The sequence below is a fragment of the Balaenoptera ricei genome, chromosome 16 (genome assembly GCF_028023285.1).
Source record: "Balaenoptera ricei isolate mBalRic1 chromosome 16, mBalRic1.hap2, whole genome shotgun sequence".
Lineage (NCBI taxonomy): Eukaryota > Metazoa > Chordata > Mammalia > Artiodactyla > Balaenopteridae > Balaenoptera > Balaenoptera ricei.
Genome location: NC_082654.1, coordinates 34,959,426 through 34,982,910, shown reverse-complemented (window position 1 = coordinate 34,982,910; position 23,485 = coordinate 34,959,426). Strand labels below are relative to the sequence as shown.

The window sequence follows — 23,485 nt, the reverse complement described above, 5'->3', positions numbered from 1 at the left end:
GGGGCAGGTTTGTCATGGTCAGAATTTGGTGAACAGGGGTTTTCTCTTGTTTGAGGGTTAGTTCACACCCAGCACTAATTCATGGGAGATCAGCTTTCCTCACAGTTTAGTAAGATGGACATTTTCACATACTAAAGGGCTTCAGTCATCTCCTTATGTGCTGTGAGTATGTCAGAAAAGTACCAGTAATAATTTTTCTTTCTTAAACTACTTTTTTCTGTATCGTCATTACCCTGGTACATTTAAGAAATATCCATTACCCAAGTTTAACTAGAATTTAGTCAGAGCAAGGCTTTCTGGTGTCTCCCCATGAATAAAGGACACAGTCTCAAAGCTACACAGCCAATGAGAACCAAAAAAGAAAAAGTACCAGACAAGTAGATAAGACTCACAAACAAAATCCTGACTCCTGATGAATGGGGTAACATACTATCTATACATACCTGTTTTGAAACAAATCGTAATGACCCTATGTTGACAATAAGAGCAACGATACAATATGAGGCATAAAATATAGCCCCTCCTAAAGTGAAGATGGTATGAATCCCAGAAATTGCTCCCCACCTGTGTTCACAGCAAGATCGTGAGCTCTCAGCCCTTGCATCTGTCTTTCAGGTTCTCTATTTCCATCTCTTCCTGCCTGTCTTGGTGCCTTTGCAACCCTGTGTACTTTGGACTTCACTGATCTTTGACAGCATGAGACTTGGAGTCTGCTTTACAGCCCTGCTGGTCTGACAGACAGACGAGAAGGTGGCTACAGTACCATTTCTTCACGCAAAACCTAAGCTCCAGCTCTCCACCTCCCTGTTCACTCCTCTTGGGATGGTACAGGCAGTGCTGGGCCATCACTCTCCACACTTCGGGCCGTGAATTGGTTGATCTAGGGAGCTCATATTCTCGTGTGTCCCTCACACATCAGCTTATTCACAGATGGGTTAACCCTACCTTAATGACTTCATCTGGTACAGCTTCTTGTTTGTACTGGGTTCCGTACCACTCTTCTGTGCGATCAGTTTTTCCTTCAAAAGATTTGGAAACTATTGCAACCCTAGAGACAGATGGAAAAAAAACCTATAAACTCATGTTGTATACATAAATTTATAGAATCTGACTCACGAAAATATAAATAATATCCAAGAATGTGTTGGGCCTCTACAACCCTGTAAGTCCTATGAGGCCTAGCTGAAATGGCAATGTATGTATAGAAGTCTTTGATCATACTCTCTTTTATCCTTTGGTTATAGTCCATCGTTTTTGGTATGAAAAGCTGCTTGCAAGAAAGATTCTTGTTGTGAATGCTATTGACTAAAATCGTAAAAGAAGAGTAGCTAGGAAAAAAAGTGGAACCAGGTCAGTTGAAAAACTGTCCTTAAAAAAGCACAACAAAGTACTCCTTCCCGGGAACAGCTCAGGCCCCAGGGTTACAAGAATGGATAAGAAAATTTGTTGGCTCATTCAGAGATCCAAAAAAAATTAAAAACACACTTTCATTATAACTTGCTAAGTTTGTACTCTGTTATTTTTTTTTTCCTGCCAGACACCACCATCAACTGTATGTACTACATGTACACTGGCCTTCCTGCTGCTAGGGGAGACAGGAACAAGACCAAGAAAACATCTCTATCTTTCTCTGCTGGGGTAGTAGAAAGAGCACGGAAGAGAAGTCAGAAGGAAAAAAAGTTCAGGGAGGGAAGAAGGTAGAGGTAAAATAATGTCAAAAGATTACAAGTAGAGGAGCGAAAGGAGCTCTGTACCAGCGGAGCTTCTGTCCCTGTGCGGATCGTCACGGACAGGTCTGCCTCTGCTGCCTTTTAACTGTCGAAGTTGGAATCATTTCACTCTCACTGGCAGCCTCAACCCCAGGCTGGGACCCATCCTACTCTGAATCCTGCAGACAGAGTGCTGGGCCAAGAGCTTGGAAGGCCTGCCATGCAGACAGTCCTGTCATTGGTTTCACTTCTTCTTTATGTCCCAATTCAAATAACTAGGTTCATGTCTGTTCCTGCTTGTTCTCACTTGTCCTCCCAGAGGTTAGGTTCTAGCCTCTGAATGTCGGTCTCACGGCTGAAAGCCCACTACTTGCAGTCAAAACTCCCCTCTGCTGAACACCCATTAATTTTCAGAATCCTCATCTCTGTGTTCCAAACACCTGCCCATCGTTGGACCTCCTCCATTTCAATGCCTGACTGTCTGAACCACCATCTATTCCTTATTCATTCTAGATAAAATACTCTACCTGGCTAGCTAGACTTGGCTTTCTCACTTGCTTCAGGGTAGATATCATAAGCAATCTGACTCACCTATCTGTTAGAATGACTGACTAATCTTCCAGTTTAAGGTGTTCCTGATCTGGCCTAGCTGCCACTGACCACTAGCAGTTCTAGAAAACAAGCTAAATAAGAATATGTTCGACAGAAACATACAGAAGAATCATAGGGTTTAACAGATGAAAGAGTTCTGTTATTGTATCTAGAAGAAGTGATACATGTTGGCTATTTGAAAATCCCTTATGAGGGGTATGTGCAGTGTATACAGAACGCACATGGCCACATGAAGGGTATGTGATGTTTCTTAAGGGCATTCATTCAATACATGACAGAGCCAGCTAAGAGTCAGTCATAGAAATTGCTTCTATTCCTGTTGATTTTTCAAAGAATGAATGGATTGATTCTCAGGGAGACCTCTGAAAAACACGTTAGGAAGTAGAATTCCGGGGTAGAGAGGTGGTATTCCATCTTCTCTTCCATGAGATGCTTGATTTTGGAAGTTTATTACATAGATGGCTCTGGTTTCCCTGAATGACAGCCCATGAATCAGAATAATGAACAAGGGATTGATTACAACTTGTGAAGACTGGAGCATTCATTTGGCAGTGGACTTGCCCTCTGGAATAAGAAAACTTTAAACTCAGTTCTGAGAGAGAAAGTGAAAAAACTCGGCAAAAGCCATCAACTGCTCTGGAGGATGACTATATGACACAGAAGGAAGCAGACCCTGGAGGCTGTCCAGTAATGCTCAGGTTAAAAAAGGAGGAGAGGGGAGATTTATTAGTTACAATCCTAAGGGATCTAGATAGTTAGATACCAAAGTAAAGTCTATGGGGTAACAGTTGACATATTACCATAAGAAGTAAATATGAAGTAGATAAGTGTAGCTCCTCAAACTAGGGAAATACCAAATATTGGCCTAACAGAAAGAGATACCTTTGCAGACCAAGAGTTAGTGTACCATCGAGGAATTCAAAACTGAAATACAATGGAAGAGTATGTATTTTCAAATAAATTACGAAGGGCGAATAACAGAAGAGACAGAGTAGACACATGTCAAATGTATACAGAAATCTATGAACCAGAGTGTGGAACCGCGAGAGCACCTGAATTAGGAGAAAAGGAGAAAAGAGTCACAATAATTGAGGTACACCACAGAGAGCTGCAGTATATTTAACTGCAGACAATTGAGAAAAACTGGCACAGACACTGCAGCATCTTAGACTACCTGCTGGAAACCTAATTATACTAAAAAATAGTCTCCATGAGTTTTTTTCTTAAATATGTGTGTGTGTTGTGGGGTGAGGGGGGAATGCTACTCTTCAATTCCACCCACAAAGAATTGGCTACTGACATGGTCCTTAGAAATGTGAGAAGAAATGGCCTCTTATTTTCATACTGAAGCTTACAACAGTAAGAAAAGGAAACAGTGGGCTAGAATGAATGCTGACTGTTGACTTCAAGTCAGCCATTTAGAAGTGTTCAGTGGGAATGAATAGCTGTTGCTGCTGATGGAATCCATTCAGAAATAATCCTGACTACAGACATTAAAAGGCAATATGGTTCCCCAGGAATGAATTCTCATGAGACCTTTGCAAATAATCCCGGAGAGAGAAAAGAGGGAAGACAGCCAAGAATGAGAAGAGGCTTCACAGGTAACTGTGATAAATTAAAAAAGAATTAGTAGAAAGTGAACAGACCTGGCCATGAGAAACTTGGATTCTGGTCGATACCGTGACTCACTTTCTTTGAGATCTTGCCAAAATCACAGTTAAGATCTAAATTAAGCAAGTCTCTGGGCTTCAGTTTCATTACTTTTTAAACAGGGATTCAAACTAGATGAACTCTGTCCTTCTACTAGTAGATTTCCACAATATCATGATATCAAATCATATTTTTAAAAGATACACAACAGAGGAAGAAAGAAGGCACAAAAAAAATCTACTAATGACAGACTCTAAATCAAACTTAAAAAACAGTGACAGGAAGGCTAAAGTGCTAAGAAATTGAAGTTCATGAAAAGTGCTCAAAAATTTTTTTTAAAAAGGGTTTCTTAAAGTAAGAAGGAATCAAGAAAGGTTAGGCTAAAAGTTTAGAGAATTCAATCAGCTTGAATTCTGGGCAAGATGTTTTAAAACATAGTTCCTACCTGGCAGGAACTCATAATCCAATAAGACACATGACCTAAAGCAAAATGTGGTATGCTGGGACTTCCCTGGTGGTGCAGTGGTTAAGAACCCGCCTGCCAATGCAGGGGACACAGGATTGATCCCACGTCCAGGAAGATCCCACATGCCTCAGAGCAACTAAGCCCATGTGCCACAACTACTGAAGCCGTGCGCTTAGAGCCAGTGCTCTGCCACAAGAGAAGCCACCGCAATGAGAAGCCTGTGCACCGCAACGAAGAGTCGCCCCCGCTCGCCACAACTAGAGAAAGCCTGCGCGCAGCAACGAAGACCCAACGCAGCCGAAAAATTAATTTATTAATTTAAAAAAATGTGATATGCTGATCCCATGTTAGCAGATACAGGACTTCATGGATCTTTAAAGTGCAAAGGTGGACCAAACAACAGAAAAAAAGAGTTGAAGCTCAGGACAGGTGAGTGAGCCAGCCGGGTGACTCAAATGAACTCACACCTGCAACACAGATGAGTCACATTCTCTGATGCTTAGGCAACTAACAAATCCCAGCAGGATCACTGCCTATCACCTTTTATCATTAATGGATGACAGGAGAAGAGGCAGAAGACTGAAGATGGGCAAATGCTCTGATTTTCAGAAAGGAAAAGGAGTGTGGCCTAAAAACCATAAACCAGTGGATTAGGCACTGACCTCCTGACAAAATTCTACAGTCAACTGTCAGACTGTCAAACATCTGGACAAGAAGACAGTTATCACTGGGACCTACATGGATTTACCAAGAATAACTCCTCCCAAACGAATGGATTTATTTATGACCTAAGCAAGGCATGTGGCAAAAACTCTATAGCTGTATTTGTAGGTTTAAAATGGTAAAATGGGCACCAAATGATAGGATCAAAGAAGGTGGGTGATGATGATGATTAAATAGTAACAGGTAAACATCTTTGAAAAGGTAAATCAAGTCTCAACATTGAAAAGAACTCTCTAACAATTAGAACTGGCAAAAATGGAACTGGCTACCTTGGTATTTAATGAGTTCCCCATCCTTGAAGGAATTTAAGCTGAGGCTGGTAACTACTTGTTAGAGATATTGCAGAAGAGATATATACTTAACAGAGGTTGGATTAAATGACCTTTAAGGTTCCTTTCATTCTGAAGGATTTTCCTATTAATTTTCCTACCTGGTTGCAATGTTAAACTTGTCTCAGTGGGTATTAAACAAAATAATCTTACCCTCCAGCAACCCCAATCTGGCTTGGCAGTTGGCATTATTATCCCAGGCTGTTCTGCACTATGTCACTGACTGCAGTTATAATTATAACAGCCACAGAGATCAATCCTATAGAGAAAAAGTGCTTTCTCATTAAAGGTGAAGGTAGAGAGAAAAAGAGGTTCTCAACTGTAACTGTATAACATATGGAATTTAGAAACAGGCAATTTAACAGAAGTAAAATGTATGCTCTGGCAAATTCACTCCTGTAAAATGTTTTGGGGTCTGGGAATTCCCTGGCAGTCCAGTGGGTAAGACTCCACACTTTCATTGCTGAGGGTGCAGGTTCCATCCCTGGTCAGGGAACTAAGATCCCACAAGCTGCGCAGTGAGGCCAAAAAAAAAAAAGAGAGAAAGAAAGTGTTGCAGGGTCAAATAACTGGATCTAGGGCTGCAAAAATTATACGAACATAATTAGATCATGATTTTTCTTGTCAAAAAATGCACATCTTTGTTATATGATATAATCTTAAATAGGATTACCTCGTATTTGTACAAGTTTTCAACTTTGCTAAATCATTTTGCATCACATAGAAAGATAAAGCACTACTTCATTTTTCAGGTGGGCAATTTTCCAGGAAATTAAATGAGAGTAAGTGTTCATGACATTATATAACTTTTCACATGTCCCCTTTGCAGAATAATGAACTCTGAGGTTTCACATTAGTTACTCAATAAACACTGGTTGAAGGAAAAAAGTGATCTCTCCAAGATAGCATGACTAGTAGGTGAAGAAACCTTAAAAAGTGTTTATTGAGTTTTATGATTAAGTTTAAAGCTCTTTCTGCTCATTTTGATAGGAGGTTTTTTTTTTTTAAACATCTTTATTGAAGTATAATTGCTTTACAATGGTGTGTTAGTTTCTGCTTTATAACAAAGTGAATCAGTTATACATATACATATGTTCCCATATCTCTTCCCTCTTGCATCTCCCTCCCTCCCACCCTCCCTATCCCACCACCCCTCTAGGTGGTCACAAATCACCGAGCTGATCTCCCTGTGCTATGCGGCTGCTTCCCACTAGCTATCTATTTTACATTTGGTAGTGTATATATGTCCATGACACTCTCTCACCCTGTCACATCTCACCCTGATAGGAGGTTTTGTTTTTAGAAGGTATATAATAAAATTCAACAGAATTTAGGTTTTTTTTTTTTTTCAGAATGTATAAGCTACTTTGAGGAAAATAGAAATAGGTAAACTGTTTTACTTACTTAAAATGATTTAGCGTGTGTTCTGAGTATTTTTCTTCCTTGTATTTTAATCATCTAAGCAAATGCATAAATCACCTTAAGAACAGAAGTTCTAAATCTTGATGAAGTCCGATTTATCAATGTCTTCTCTTTAATGGTTACTGCTTTTTATGTTCTAAAAAATCTTTGCTTATCGCAAGGTTTTAAAGATATTTTCAAACTGTACTTTCTCCTAGAAGTTTTCTAGTTTCAGCTTTCATACTGAGGTCTATGATCTATCTCAAATTAATTTTTATGAATGTTGTGAGGTAAAGGTCACATTTAACCTTTTTTCCATGTGGCTATGCAGCATGTGGAAGAGCACCATTTGTTAAAAAGACTTTCCTTTCCCGTTTTAATTATGTCAGTGCTTTTGTCAAAAAAAATCAACTGACCAATGATGATTGGATAAAGAAAATGTGGTGTATACATACTATGGAATACTATTTAGCATTAAAAAGGAAGGAAATCCTGTCACATGCTACAACATAGATGAACCTTAAGGATGTTATGCTAAGTGAAATAAAGACATGTTTCACGAGTCCATCTATATTAGGTATCTAAGTAGTCAAATTCACACAAAGAGAAAGTAGAACGGTTGTGAACAGGAGATGGTGGGGTCGGGAAGGGGTAAGAGGAGTTGTTGTTTAATGGGTATAGATTGAGTTTTGCAAGCTAAAAAAGTTCTGGAGATGTTTCACAACAATACAAATATACTTAACACTACTGAATTGTACACTTAAAAATAGTTAAGATGGGGACCTCCCTGGCGGTCCAGTGGTTAAGACTCCGGGCTTACACTGCAGGGGGCACGGATTCAGTCTCTGGTCTGGGAAGTAAGATCCCACATGCTGCGTGGCGTGGCCAAGAAAAGGTTAAGATGATAAATTTTATGTTATGTGGGTTTTTTTTTACCACAATAAAAAAGAAATCAATTGATCATATATGTGTGGGCTTATTTCTAGACTCTGTTCCGTACTAATGATTTCTTTGCCTATCTTTATGCCTATACTACAATGTCTTAAGTACTGTAGCTTTATAGTAAGATTTCAAATCTGGCAGTTTTAGTCCTCCAACTTTTGTTTTTTTGTGCAAGAGTGTTATGGGTAATCAAGGTCTTTTGTAGATCCTCATGAATTTTGGAATCAGCTTACCAATTTCTAAAAGAAAAAAAGCCTACTAGGATTTTGATTGTGATTATATTGAGTCTGTGAATCAAATGTGAGAGAATGGACATTTTAATAAAATCAAGTCTCCTAATCTACAAACAAGGTCTTTAATATCTCTGGGCACTGTTTTGTAGTTTTTTGTGTAGAGGTCTTGTTTATCTTTGGTTAAATTCATTCCTAAATATTTTGTTTTTGTTGCTATTGTAAATAATTTTTTTAACTTAAAAAGTTTTTGTTTTGATATAATAATAAATTCCTACAGTTAGGAAGTTGCAAAAATAGTACAGGGCGGAAAGTTTAGTTTATTCAACAACTCAGCATATAATCAAGATCATCATGTGATCATGATGTTTTTTGATGGCCAGGGCACTATCGGTCCTGAGGCAATTGTAATAAAATAAAGATTGCACTGGCTTGCAGAAGTTTTGGAAATTTCATTGTTGCTGTGATGTTTGGCTGGAGTCCTTGGAACTAGGGTGTGGCTGTCTCCACTTCCAACTCCAAAGTAGAGTTCTGGATAAGAAAGGAATCCCCTTCCCTTGCCAGTGCAAGATTTTGCAATCTCTTCAATAATTCAGCTCCACCCCCACCTCTACCTCTGATACCTACAAATTCACACCAAATGGCTGGGTTTAGGAGTAATCATCCTGGGAGACATAGGAAAAATCAGTCTGCTCTTCCAAAATTTACAAATAGTTGAATATACTGAGAGTTCTTCTTCTCCTACCTCCTCTTTGGAGGAGTTTTAACATTTTTCCCATCTTTGTCTGCAAGGATGAGGATGCTGTCTTCATCCATCATCCTGACTAAAGTGGCATTGCTTGTTTTCTCCACATCATGAATAGATTTTACATTGGTAAAAATGTCATATGTAAGCATATAAACTAGGAGCATAGTGAAGAGAAAACATATGTATGTTGTCATGTGGCTGGTTCTGTATTAGATTAAGAAATGTAAAATAGACAGCTATAATGTTCCTTTATTCTAGAGCAGTTTTTACTTTTGCCACCATTGTTTCAAGCAGGAGTTATACTATTGGTCCCAAGGTTCTAAATGAAGCTTCCCTTAACACATGGAAATAGATAATCTAGACGAGACGAAATTAAAGCACACACACACACACACACACACACACAAACCAAGTCAAAATAAAAATAACAAAAATGTGTACACTCTCCAAAGAAGACATACAGATGGCCAAGAGTCACATGAAAAGCTGCTCAACATCACTAATTATTAGAGAAATGCAAATCAAAAGTACAGTGATGTATCACCTCACACTGGTTAGAATGGGCATCATCAGAAAATCTACAAACAACAAATGCTGGAAAGGGTGTGGAGGAAAGGGAACCCTCTTGCATTGTTGGTGGGAATGTAAATTGATACAGCTACTATGGAGAACAGTATGGAGGTTCCTTAAAAAACTAAAAATAGAATTACCATATGACCCAGCAATCCCACTACTGGGCATATACCCAGAGAAAACCATAATTCAAAAAGACACATGCACTCCAATGTTCATTGCAGCACTATTTACAATAGCCAGGTCATGGAAGCAACCTAAATGCCCATCGACAGATGAATGGATAAAGAAGATGTGGTACATATATACAGTGAAATATTACTCAGCCATAAAAAGGAATGAAATTGGGTCATTTGTAGAGACATGGATGGACTTAGAGACTGTCATAAGTCAGTCAGAAAGAGAAAAACGAATATCGTATATTAACACATATATGTGGAATCTAGAAAAATGGTACAGATGAACCGGTTTGCAAGGCAGAAATAGAGACACAGATGGATAGAACAAATGTACGAACACGAAGGGGGGAAAGTGGCAGGGGGTGGTGGTGGTGGGATGAACTGGGAGATTGGGATTGACATATATACACTAATATGTATAAAATAGATAACTAATAAGAACCTGATGTATAAAAAAAAAAATAAAAAATAATGTGTACACTATGGAAAAAAAAAATAGTACAGGGCGGTCCTGTGTACTCTTCACCTAGCTTCCCTCAATGGTTACATTTTACATAATTATAATACAGTACAATATCAAAAGTATTATAAGTTGTATTATAAATTGGTGTTGGTGTTGGTACAATGTTGGTACAATGTGTACAAACAAAATTGGTGCCGGTACAATGTGTGTGTATAGTTCTATGTCATTTTATCACATATACAGATTTGTGTAACCAGCAATAATATTCCTTTTAACTTAATTTTCCTACCGTTTGTTGCTAGGGTATATCTGAAAAAGTTCAAACAATGGTAACTAGGAAAACGACTTTGATAGAACAGTCTGTCAGAGGATTTTTTCTTCAAAAAGTTCTACCAGATTGTTGATTTTATTCATAAAATGACTATTCCAAAAAACATATTTACTCAATCACTAAGTTCCCAGGAGAATTTTGGAAATATGTGCTCAAAAGAGGAGAAAAAGAAAAAATGCAAAGTATGTGCCAGCCAAGTGTATTCCTTTTATTCTTGACTTCAGAAAATATAGATGAAATTAAATTTTAAGGCAGAAATATCATGTGGTAGTTCATAAGCTCTTTAGGGCTGACCCTCCTCTAACAGGAATACTTCTGTTACTGTAAGAGCTTCTCCAACTTTTGATCTCCTGGTTAACCACTGGTCAGTCAGAAGCATTCTGAGATTGTAATCCTTACTTCTACTTAAAAAAAAAGAGGGTGTCCTCACTTGCTTTTTAAACCAGATAAGTGAGCTGACACTTCCGGTATCTGAGTAAGGATGAAGGCTGGTTAAGACGATCTATTACTATATTTTATTCATAATGAAATTATGATTATGTTAAAAAAAAAAAGAATCTTCATGTGTTCGAGATACTGATTTAAAATAATCTAGAGTGGAGGGAGGGGTCTTCCCTGGTGGCACAGTGGTTAAGAATCCGCCTGCCAACGCAGGGGACACGGGTTTGATCCCTGGTCCAGGAAGATCCCACATGCCGCGGAGCAACTAAGCCTGTGTGCCACAACTACCGAGCCTGTGCTCTAGAGCCTGCAAGCAACAACTACTGAGCCCACGTGCCACAACTACTGAAGCCCGTGCACCTAGAGCCTGTGCTCCACAACAAAAGAAGCCATTGCAATGAGAAGCCCGCGCACCAAAACGAAGAGTAGCCCCCATTCACCGCAACTAGAGAAAGCCCGGGCGCAGTAACAAAGACCCAACACAGCCAAAAATAAATAAATAAATAAATAAATAGAAATACACAGAGTGGAGGGAGGATGAGTGAACAAGTGTGGGTAAAGATAAAAAAGTCCGGCCGTGTATTGACTGTTGAAGTTTGGTACTGTTTCATTCTACTTATTCTCTCTACTTTTGTAATCATGCTTGATAAGAACTTTAAAAGCACTTTATTCACAATTTCAAATTTTCAGATTCCAATCATTATTGAAAATTTAGTATGTAACAGTAAAATCTGTAGAGCAACTCACCGGACATTTTCTGGTCTGAGTTTATCGAGAACCATCTCTATTAAATCGGGTCTAAATTCTTCCAGTAAATATTCAGCTGTGAGCACTTCTTCTAGGGGATAATACTTTTTAAAAGGAAAATAAATAAATAAAATTTGCAAGGCTACAATAGAGTCTAACTTATTAAAGCAAACAGATCTCTAACATGTTAAATCCTCTATTTTACACCCCCCTCTTCCCTTCAATTAAATTTTACTCCACTGGAAAAATTTCTGAATCTTTTCTCTTTCCTACCACACTTTAAGCAATTTAATATTGTGGAATGATTCTGCAGTTAATCCCTAAACACATTTACATTATAGAGAACAAAATCACATTTTTTCAGGGAAAAATGTGAGTAATACCTCTAGCTAAAACTGAGTACTTGTTAATAAAGAAAATTTGATGATTAAATGCTGACACCTGTAGGATTCTTAATATAAAGTACATACATTTTAATAAACAGAATTTCTACTCAAATTTCTATGAATGAAATCAGACAAGCATTTAGAAAGTTGTTGTGTAGGAAAAATGGCTTATATTTTCAGTTAGTAAAGAAAAATAATGTAGAAGATGCTTTTTAGTACGAGCAACTTACTGAGATAGACTGATTCATTCACTCAACAAGTATGTAATGAACACCTACTCTGTGCCAGGCACTGTTCTAGGTGCTGCTGTGGATACAATGGTCGATAAGACAGATGATATCCCTGCTCTCTAAGGAGCTTATATTCTAATTGGGAGGGAGGCTGACAACAAACAAACAAATACTGTCATTACAGTGATAGGTGCTATGAAGAAAATTTTAAAAGGGGCAGGGTCACGATGGGGAGGTCAGGGAAGGTCTCTCTGAGGGAGAGACATCTGAGTGGAGACCCAAATGATAAGAAGAACCTAGTCATGGAAAAACCAGAAGTGTTCCAGGCAGAGAAAACAGCAAATGTCAGGGCCCTGAGAGGGAGGAGTAAACTTAATGCTTGAAGATTAGGCACATAGCCAGTGTAGCTGGAGTGGAATGCGAGTGGTATGGAATTCAGTCAGAGAAAGGCTGGGACCAGATGGCCATGTAGGTCAAGGTAAAAATTTAGATCTGTTCCAACTCTGATGGGAAACTTACTTGACACAGAGGAGTGGAACAATCTGATTTGGGTCTTCAAAAGATCACTGAGGCTGGAAAAATAAACTAAGGTGGGGGAGAAGAAGGCAAACAGGGAACCCAGGTAAGAGACTATGATGGTAGTCCAGGCAAGAAATGCTGGTAGCTCATATGAGGGTGGTAGCAATGGAAATGGAGAAAAGTGGATGATTTATAGCTTTCACGTAAGTAGCACCTGACACATTGTAGAATTGAAAAATATTTAAAGCCAACAAGCAAAATGTCTATGAAATGAAAATATTAGATGATGATTTTTAGGATGATGAAAATTAAGATTTAAAGAATGTCTTCACATCAAATTTTACCTGGTTGCTACAAAGTCTAAAGTTTTAGACTATACCTTCAATTTTTATCATTTGTATAGTAATGAAAGTAACATTATTTATACAAGATCACTGAAATACTCTACATGCCAATGTATAGAGTAAAATAACAATAAACTTACATGCAATATTCCTGCAATCTTAGAAGTATAACCCCGTGGCCTCTCTTTATCTTTAAACCTAAAAGCAACAGCATTCAAGTCCTAAATGAAAAATTAAATCAATTAGACATAAGTCACCTATTATTTAGAAATACTTTTTTTGGGGGGGGATTGGTTTGCACTATAGACTTTCTACTCCATATTTAACTATCACACTTTCTGAAAAAAAGGCTATGCTTGATTTAGGAATGTACAGAACATGAATGAAAATAACAAACACAGAATATGATTCTGTTGAAACTATTAGTCAAAGAATTAGGAAAACTTTGGAGGAAGCTTGTGAGATCCAACAGTTGCATACATGATGATTTTGCTGACCCTTTCAGAGAACTGCAACCTGATTAGAAGTTATTGTCATAAGTTTCACAAGCAGAGATTATACCTTTAAACTTTTATCTATGTAAAGAGGTTATCTCTTATCCTAAAATACATTTCAGAGTCTTGATAGTCCTTAATTATATAGTAGATATTTTAAAAAACTCTTAAAAGAAGGCTTTAAACATTTAAAAGACAAATACCTTCTGTTTTATGCAAAACAAAAAAAAGGCCAGGCTTTTCCATACAAACAACAATAAAATCACTTTTAAGAACACAATCATATATATAACAATTCACTGTTTCTTTGAGAGTATGCTACAAATTTTTATCACGAGATCTGAAAATGACACAGCTCATGCAACTTCAGGCCGGCAGAGAATAGAGTAAGCCCCGATAGATAAAACCTCAAGAAACTGCTGACTTTCTTCTGAGGGATAGAAAAGCAATCTGATTTCTTTCCTCTTCCTTATATTTAAATTAATTCACATATATTTGTTTCTTGAAAAATTTCCTTAAGAAAAATTTTGGTGAAACAAAAGTACCTTGCACTCTTGGAAAACCCATTCTTGAGGTCCTTCCGCACGTAACTTCTGAATGTATTGAAACATGTGCAAAATTATATCTTCAACATGTACTGGAAAAAAGGGGCACACTTAAAAACCATTCAGTCCTCGAATCCTTCAAAGCAATGAGCTCACTCCTAAGGTAAAGTCAGGTAAGTAGAAGACGGTCCCTCTTAGAGATGGGAGTTCTCACCTCCCTGAGACTGGTTTTAGGGTCCCACATACATGGCCCTCCAGGATTTGGTATATGTGACTGAAGGGGCTTTGGGGTAGTAAATGAGCAAATAAAAAGTCAAGTACACATTTTACAAGTACAACATAATGATCAGTTGTTAAGGAGGGAAAATCATCCATGAAATGAAGTTACACATGATAAATACAATGGATAAAATGGTATGAATTAAAGTGTTTATAGCTTTACAGCAAAAAACAGATCCACAGCATAAGTTAATAAAAGTAAATCATAAGAAATCAATTTTCATTCAAAAACAAAAAGGTCAATACTTACATAATCCTTCCTCAGTCAAGTCCACATTAATGATAAAAAACATAAAACCTCGGGCTCCTTCCTTTTGCCCACCAACAAGAGTATTTACCCAGCCTGTAACATTCAAAGGAAATCAACATGATTGCATGTGTGTCTTCTTTTAAGACAAGGAATTTTTTAAAAAAATTCATTCTGTATGTTCCCAATGGAACACATAGAATGGCCCTCTTGCAGAAAAGATTGGGAAAAAAAATCAGTTCAGAAAAGCACTGAAAAGCAGTTCAGACACTGCAAAAGATTCAAATGATTTTTTTAGTTTGGGAGCTTTCCTTGGGATGCTTCAAATCATTTCCCAAATCAAGAAATCAAGAGTAGATGACTGTGCTTAAGTGTTATATAAAATGAGTCTGAGTGGAGAGGAACCTTGGAAATCTATTGACTGATCCTAGTATACCCTTTGGTTTGATGGATAAGAGCAGGCAAATAAATATTTCAGCACATTTCATAGAGATGGTAAAGAATACCCAATGTGAGCTTTTACTTTTTTTAACCTCTATCTTATTTAAAACATGCACTACAATACCTTTTGAAATATGTAAACTTCACAGCTCAATACTGAAGGATAAAACAAATTATGGAAAAAGACAAAAACAAAAACCCCAAAGCAAAAAACAAGTGTACAACAACCAACACCTCACTCTCATCAACCCTAAACGGTATCATCTGAAAATGTTCCTTCACAGGAAAATATTTAGGAGAAATGAGAGTCAGAGTAAAAAAATATGGTGGAGGTGGGGTACTACCCTCAGAAGCTGGTGTCCAAGAGACTCACCCTTTGATTTAAGTTCTGATAACAGACTCCCAGGACCTTCATGCCCAATGAGATGACCAAGATAATGACCAGGATTTGATTTGTAGTATTTCTGAAGGTCAGGTATGGGAAATGTCACGTAAAGATTCCTAATGTCCTTAATGGGTACTATTTTGTAAAGTTGCTGGGGAAAAAATAAAACAAACAAATCACAAAAGGTTAGCTATGTACAACTCCTACTGAATAAAATACTTACAAACTATGAAGAATAGTGATTTTCAAAAAAAAAAAGAATACCGATTTTCATGGAAAAATCCCAAATTCAGGAGAGAATCAACTGCCAGAGAAAACCATACTGACCACACTGAAATAAACGACCTGGGCTCTTTCTTAGTGGGATTTCATTACAGTTGGTATGCAGTCCATGTTTGGTCCCCTTGACCATGCAGCTCAATACTTTTGGATACTTGCCTTCTGGCACTGGATAACAGCTTCTACAGTCTGCCAAGGTTATAGCTACCAAAACTACTTTTAACATGCAAAGATCAGAACATATTGTTATCTTTTTGGTGATACACGTCCCTAATAAATGTGAAATTGATTTGATTTGATTTTAATATAAACCAGACAAATATTAAAAACTATGTAAATAATGGAACCTCCAAAAATGTTCATGTACTCTTTGGTAAACCAGGCATATATTATGTCCATAAATTTAAAAAAGAAAAAAATACTAGAAATACATGCACTTACTTTAAGATGTTCTTCTTGGAAAGGATGTTCAGGAAATTCTGGCAATGGGACATTTTTGTTCTCCACTTCAGAAAATAACTTCACCACCAGATCAGTCAAGTCATCTAAAGATTCTACAAGAAAACAGACAATGGAAACAGAACTTAAACTAATCATAACACATGATGGGTAGTATTTAAAAATCTTAGGATTATATACACATATATAAAATCACTATTTTGTACACCTTAAGTTTTTTTTAAAAATAAATTTATTTATTTTTGGCTGCGCTGGGTCTTCATTACTGCGCACGGGCTTTCTCTACTTGAGGTGAGCGGGGGCTACTCTTCATTGCGGTGGCTTCTCTTTGTTGCGGAGCATGGGCTCTAGGTGTTCGGGCTTCAGCAGTTGTGGCACATGGGCTCAGTAGTTGTGGCTTGCAGGCTCTAGAGCGCAGGCTCAGTAGTTGTGGTGCATGGGCTTAGCTGCTCCGCGGCATGTGGGATCTTCCCGGAGCAGGGATCGAACCCGTGTCCCCTGCATTGGCAGGCGGATTCTTAACCACTGCGCCACCAGGGAAGTCCCTGTATACCTTAAATTTATACGATGTTATATTTTAATTATATCTCAGTAAAGCTGGGGGGGGAAAGAAAACACCTTACGATTGCCTGAAAAATCTCAGGACTATTAAAAGGAAAACCTAGGAATTTTTTAAAAACTCCATCTGATAAAGTTGAAGCGTTCAGTAAAATCCCACCAGTGCCTATATAACTTCTGAAGCTATGCAGTATTGATATTGATTATACCTCACACATATCTGTCTCTTTATGGTTTAAAAAACTGTTTTACAAATATTATCTTGTAATAAATTTCAAACAAATATTGGAAACAATAATAGAATAATGAGTGGCATTTGGAAACTATTTTATCTACGATTCCCAAAAGGCACATACGAAACCACTGACAGATTTTAACATTAACTTTATAAATAGACACAGTCTAAACCCATTGCTAAAAGTCAAATATTAGAGTTTGTAAGTAATTGATTTTGTGGGGGAATAGTATAAAATGGTGAGAAGAATCCTGGGTCTTCAATTCTAACCCCAACTTCACCAACCAATTATGTCAAGAGACTATTTGGACAAATTGTTTAACCACTCCAGGTTCTATAAAACATGAAAGCTGGGTAGGATGATCACAAGTCTCTTCAAGGTCTAACACTATATGATTCTGTACCATACTGTGTCAAACTCATGCAAAGATTTGTAATTGTTGATAAGATTATATAGCCACTTATGTGAAGTTCTTCTATGTTATCATCTATCTATATTTTTAATAGAGAGTTGTATTTGCAAAAGTATGAGATGTTCACTGCAACACCATTTATAACAATAAAAACTGGAAATGATCTAAACATCTATCAACGTGTGCATGTTACAAAAAGTCTGTATATTGGAATATTATGTAGCCATTAATGAGGGAGAGGTCTGTATGTGCTGATATGAAAATATCTCAAAGCTCTATTAAGTGAAAACCACAGACTTCAGTGCCATGTAGTATAATCTCATTTAATTTCTTAACAGACACACATAAATCCAAGTATATTAACAAAATTCTACTTTTGCAAGTATAACAAAAAATGATATAAAGTGACTATCTTTGAGGAGAGGGCATAGTGGTCATAAGGTGGGATAAGGAAGAAGAACGTGATTTCCATTTTATATCTTTCTGTATGGGATAAATTTTTTTCTGTGCACACATATTACTATTACTCCAAAAAGAAAAAAGTGGAAAAGGTTATCTTTTTATAAAGAAGATAACCACTCACCTTGATTCTGCCTCCTCAAAAACAGGTTATTTATAAATGGTATAAACATTCATTACTTGTCACTGTCAGGAAGCATTTGAATCGAATAAGAAATTTCCCTTGATATTCTAGGACCCATTTTGAACTTTTCCATGAACTCTCTAAAAAGCACTTACTCACTATATGAGAATTGCCTATAGATAGTATGAAGTTCTCTTTTAGGCCTATGAATGTGGGCATGTGCACTTTATTTATAAAACATATGTATTTTTACTTTGATTCTTTTGACACGTATGAAGGACCCTAAAATGTCCAGAGCCAAATAAAAGGCCAACCCGTGGCTCTTTGTTATATGACAAGTGAACTCGGGAATGAATCGGGTGTATTTGGAGCAAGAGATGTCAGAGACACCTGACATAAAGACATAAAGAGACACACAGATGGGACACGTAACTGGAAACAAGATGGGCAGTCAACAATGATTTGTCACCCTGAAGTGCTGACGACAGCGAGGCCCTTTAGAGCAAGGTTCTACTAGGGAATGCCTTTCCTTTTAGAAGCACAAATTCACCATGTAGCTTTTTAAAGGTAAGGCAGCTGTACAATAATGCACCATCTGTCTTCACTGTGAGCTACCAGAGATCAGGGAACTGAGTCCCATTCATCTTTACATTACCAGGACTTGGCAATCCTAGGGTCTCTACTTGACGGTTACCTATTTGTCAAGTGTCCAGGTAATTGGTGCTGCCACAACTAGAGGGAGGACCCCGTGGGAGAAGAGAGAAAAACTTTTTTGTCCCTTTGTGACAGAGATCCTTCCACATGGTTACTCTTCCTCTCCCCTCATCCTAGAAGAAGGAGCGGATTATCTATTAATCCTTTAAGAGATCCTGTTTCCTCCACACACCACTGTACTGTAAGGACACTTCTCCCAGACATGTCATCAAATCCACTGAGCTGAGCACAGGAGGTCAGTCACACTGGGAGAGGGAACTGGAACAAAGAAACTCTTTGTCTCTTTCAGATGCTTATTCTGTCATTTCCACTAAACCAAGAACACTGAGGGCAGGGCTTATGTATGCGTCATCTGTTGTCATTATTACTTGCCTAATAAGTGCATAATGAAATCATGTGTTTTATCTCAAGATGACATGGACAAAAATACAGCTTAGAAACCTACTCCCAGGACTAGGCTCTAAATACCAAGTGATATTTTTTAACACTCTACAGATCTACGTACCTTTAGAAAGCACACAGGATTATAATATACATTTTTTTATTAGCCTTACTCCTTGGATCCATTTTATATCCTTGTTCCTATTACCAAGTTAAAATATATATAGTTGTTTATTTACTACCCACAAAAGTAACATTTGCCAATAGCAGAATACTTTGAAAAACAAAAGCAAAAAAACAAGACCAAAAACAAAAGAAGAAAACAAAAGTCGCCCATAAGCTCATGATTACGGAATGCTGAAAGTAGCTACCATTTATGGAGCATTTTACTGTGTTGCCAGGCACTATGCACTTTTTCTGCATTATCTCTATTAAACCTCACAACAGGTATGAGGTACCACCTCCATTTTACAAATGCAAAAACTGAAGTGCAGAGAACTGAAGTAACTTTGTTAGCTCATAGCCACTACATACTGAGTAGGTGGTGTATTAGGAATTCAAACCCAAGCTCTCAGACTCTAGAGCATGAGTTCTTAACTACTATACCACATTATTAAATTTCTGGTATGTTTTTCTACTTTGTCTTATGTCTCCCATTTATGCCTATTAGAATTTTTTAGAAATCCCCAAATGGGATCAGATAGCACACAGTGCTTTCAAAGAGTGCTTTTGTTTTCTATTTAATACAATAAGAATATTTTCCCAAGTTATGAAAACACTGTCATGAAACTATTTATTCATGCAATATTTACTTACTGAGTACTTATGATGTGTCAAGCACTAACCCAGACAAAGCAGTGAACAAACAGTTTCTATTCTCAAGTAACTTACATTCTGGTACAGCAGACAACAATAAAGAATATTTAATATTTCAGGTGGTGATAAATGTTTTAAAGAAAAATAAAGCAGGTGAGAGGAGAGGAAGTGGGAGAAGGGATGCTATTTTCTATAAGATGCTCTATTATATACCTACAACATCACTATTTAACCAATCTTCTGTTAATGAACATTTAGCTTGTATCTAACTTTTCACTAATAAATACTATACTGAAACATCCTCGTACATCACCTGTTTGAACAACTCTGATTATTTCCTTAGACTGCACTTCTAGAAGTAAAAATGTACTTTATAGGGTGATGCATCTTGTTAAACTGTCCTCCAGAAAGTGTGGAGGAATTGCATAAATTGTATACACCACAAATACAAAAGAGCACCTCTCCTCATAATGGGTATTAGTTAAAACAAAACCCAAATCAAAATTATGGTAATTTAATAGGGGAAACAATACCAAACTTTGTTGCTTTCTAATAGTTTTCCTAGTTTATAATCATCTGTCTTTTAATTTTTTTATTTTTTTTGAATTTTATAAGGTCAAATCTCTCAATCTTGTCCTTTATACTTCTTTTCCTTGCTATTAATTTATATTTTCTTCAGGTCTCCATTTAAAATCACCTAAGCTTCTTTTTAGAACACAGTGAGTTAAAAACAAAATTCCCCTCCACATATTCTCCAACAAGATCATTTTCAAAAGCCTCTGAACAGATAAAAGGAAGTGTCTTATATCCTTCTTCCAATACTTTGAAAAAGCCAAAGTGGAAAACTAAGATTATCCAACACCATGAAGAAATTTTAACGATTCTTACCTCGACCTAAAACACAAATAGCCATTAAGTTGGATGAATAATAAGTAGAATGGAATTTCAGTAGCTCTTGTCTTACATCAATGCCTTCTTGGTTTGGTCTAGTCTCTAGAGTATATTTGTTACCTGAAAGGAAGGAAAAACATTTCTAAGAAAAAGCAAAATATGCAAATTTTAAAGCCATATAATTATTACTGACATTGTTATAAGGTAAACTTAAAAAATAGAGTCCAAACAAACACATATAATGATTAGTCAAATATGTTTGACCATAACCTGGATAAACAGGATAGTATAGTACAAACTAGTAACATTTTAATCTATAGAGAGTCTTCCCTCAAGACCTTAAAGTACCTTATAAAAATTATACTTCTTAAAATTCCTAAGAGATAGTAGGTATTATGAGCACTTATAAGACAAAATGAGATCCACATGGCCTCCATTCACACTTACTTTAACTTCCAATTCCCTAGGTGCTCCGTAATTAATTGAACATAGTCACTGAGGGATCTTTTTGGAACTTGCCAAGTTACTTGTGGAAAGAAATGTACTATTCTTGGCTGAAGCATTAAATTTGTGATGTGAATTCTCATGAATTTGACCTACACTGGTAAAAATAGGATGCAATGCTATTTTTGTAAGTCTCAAGCGATGTACACAGCGTACCACTATGAGATCTCTTATGAAATTTAATAACTAATTCAATTAGGATAAAATATGCATGTCAAAAGCAAATAGTCAAACTCTCTAAGTAGTACATTTCTAATAAAAATCTTGCCATTTAAAGGCTGGGAGGTGGAATTTCAATGATTGGTATCTTTCTAAAAATGGCATCTTGACTAGAAATACCCTAAGATCTAGTATAATAACTTTTATTATTGGTCCTGCTTATACTATTAAATGGGCTACTCTTTTTCACCTGCATAGATGAAACTATGGCAGAACATATTCTTGATGTGTTTTTTCCCCTTGGGTTATTATAATGGCTGATGAACTGGCATTGGGAGAGTGCCCTTCACTAAACTGGGTATCTAGAGAGAGCCATCAGATGGCGTTCTCAGACCCAGTCTTTAGCCACGTAGAACTGAAGATTCTGAGCCAAGATTCATGCCCCAGAATGCTTCAATCAACAGATCTAGTGGAGTGTGCAAGAAACAGCCCAGCAAGTACTCGTTAACCTTTCTCTAGTCAGAAAGCAATCAAATGTACTCATATTCACTAGCATAGCCTGCTAATCAAGTCTCCAGGTTCTTTATCAGTCTTCTCAGTTTCACTAAAGATCCAGTTCAACTCCAGATCTGCTCTGCTAGGGGTCCTAAAATACCCCCTCATTCTACCTGAGGAATCCAGGTGATCTAAAAAGTACCCAGGGTCCTAACTCCTCAGAAAAAAAAAGGAAAAGAAAAAAAAAAAGCTTTTTGTTGGGTAATGGTTTGAAGTTCTCTCATATTAAGGTAAAGCTTGAGTATTGATGGTACCTCCCTTTTCTACTAAATGAAGGTTATAAAAGCCTCAGTTCCAGAGAGACTAGTCCTTAGAGCTTCCTTACTCATTTATACTGCCAAGCTCAGAGTCCCACAATATATGCATCAAGATCCACACACTGGGACACCCAAGTTTGGAGAAATTACGTTTTATTTCAACAGACTATAAATGTGATAGTGTTAGATAGAAATCAGATTTTCAGTCTAAGTGTGATATGCCTATTCACAATCTGGTCAATGTTCTGGTTAAAAAAAAAATCTCAAATCAGAGTATACAAAAACCAAGATCATGGCCTCCATCTAGAACTTAAAATTCTTTCAGTTTGACTAGTTCTAGCTCATTCTGCTTTGATTTTAATGTACCTGAATATCTTACCATTCTAATCCTTACCCTTTATCTTTAGGTTCATTTAAAAACACAGAGATAAAGCAAGAACATACCCCAAATACACTCAGACATGTATCACTGGCAAAATAACCGACAATGCTAGAGTGAAAAGATCCAGAGGACCACAACAGAATAGTATACCACAAAAAAAACCGAAGAATCCACTGTTCATATGCAACAGCATGGAGGAATTTCACAACTTTAAGGTTGAACAAGAGAAGCCAGACAGACACAGAAGAGTATACACTGCATCATTTCATTTATATAAAGCATAAAAACAGGCTAAACTAATCTGAGTCATGAAAAGTCAGAACAGAGGTTATCCTGCTGGTAATCTGCTTCTTGACTGGGTGCTGGGTCCATGGTGTACTGAGGTTTTGAAAATTCAGTAAGTTGTACATAAATAATAGCAGTATATTCATTCATCTGATTCTTCAAATAGCAGCAGAGTAAAAACAACAACAACAATTTATCAGAGACACACACTTTTCAGTACATTTATTATATTTCAACAAAAAGTTAAAAGTAAAACGAGCCAAAGGAGCCACTCTGTCAACAGCAACCTGACCTACCTAAGGTACAAAAATCTAGTGATTCTGTATCTCTGGCCAAACTTCTAAACAGAGGTCCAATCACGTTTGTTCTGAAAAGTGGCTTTTAGCCACAAATAGATGCCATTCTGTGAATCTACATATTCATTTATTTGCTACCTAGATGCTTTTAGGCTTTCTAATATATGATGACACAAGGAAACTGTGGTCTGTTTGGGAACACAGCCCAGAATGGCAGTGCTGTATCCTTAGAAGCTCCTGAATCAGAAAGAGGAAAAAGTTCTCCACTATTACTCTCTTGGGGTCAGGATAGTCAGCTCTTAAT

At 37.1% G+C, this 23,485-nt stretch overlaps 1 protein-coding gene across 2 annotated transcripts in view; it reads right to left on the bottom strand.

Moving 5' to 3' along the window:
• The window catches only part of IDE (insulin degrading enzyme), a 111,504-nt gene that overhangs the window by 29,436 nt on the left and 58,583 nt on the right, over positions 1 to 23,485 (bottom strand). For both annotated transcript variants that reach the window (XM_059899491.1, XM_059899490.1), the window contains exons 5-12: positions 20,741 to 20,863; positions 16,135 to 16,247; positions 15,403 to 15,565; positions 14,592 to 14,684; positions 14,063 to 14,154; positions 13,164 to 13,244; positions 11,545 to 11,648; positions 946 to 1,048 (exon numbers count right to left, since the gene is read on the bottom strand). In XM_059899491.1, the coding sequence (XP_059755474.1) occupies positions 946 to 1,048; positions 11,545 to 11,648; positions 13,164 to 13,244; positions 14,063 to 14,154; positions 14,592 to 14,684; positions 15,403 to 15,565; positions 16,135 to 16,247; positions 20,741 to 20,863 (872 nt within the window). The remainder of the gene's footprint in view (positions 1 to 945; positions 1,049 to 11,544; positions 11,649 to 13,163; positions 13,245 to 14,062; positions 14,155 to 14,591; positions 14,685 to 15,402; positions 15,566 to 16,134; positions 16,248 to 20,740; positions 20,864 to 23,485) is intronic.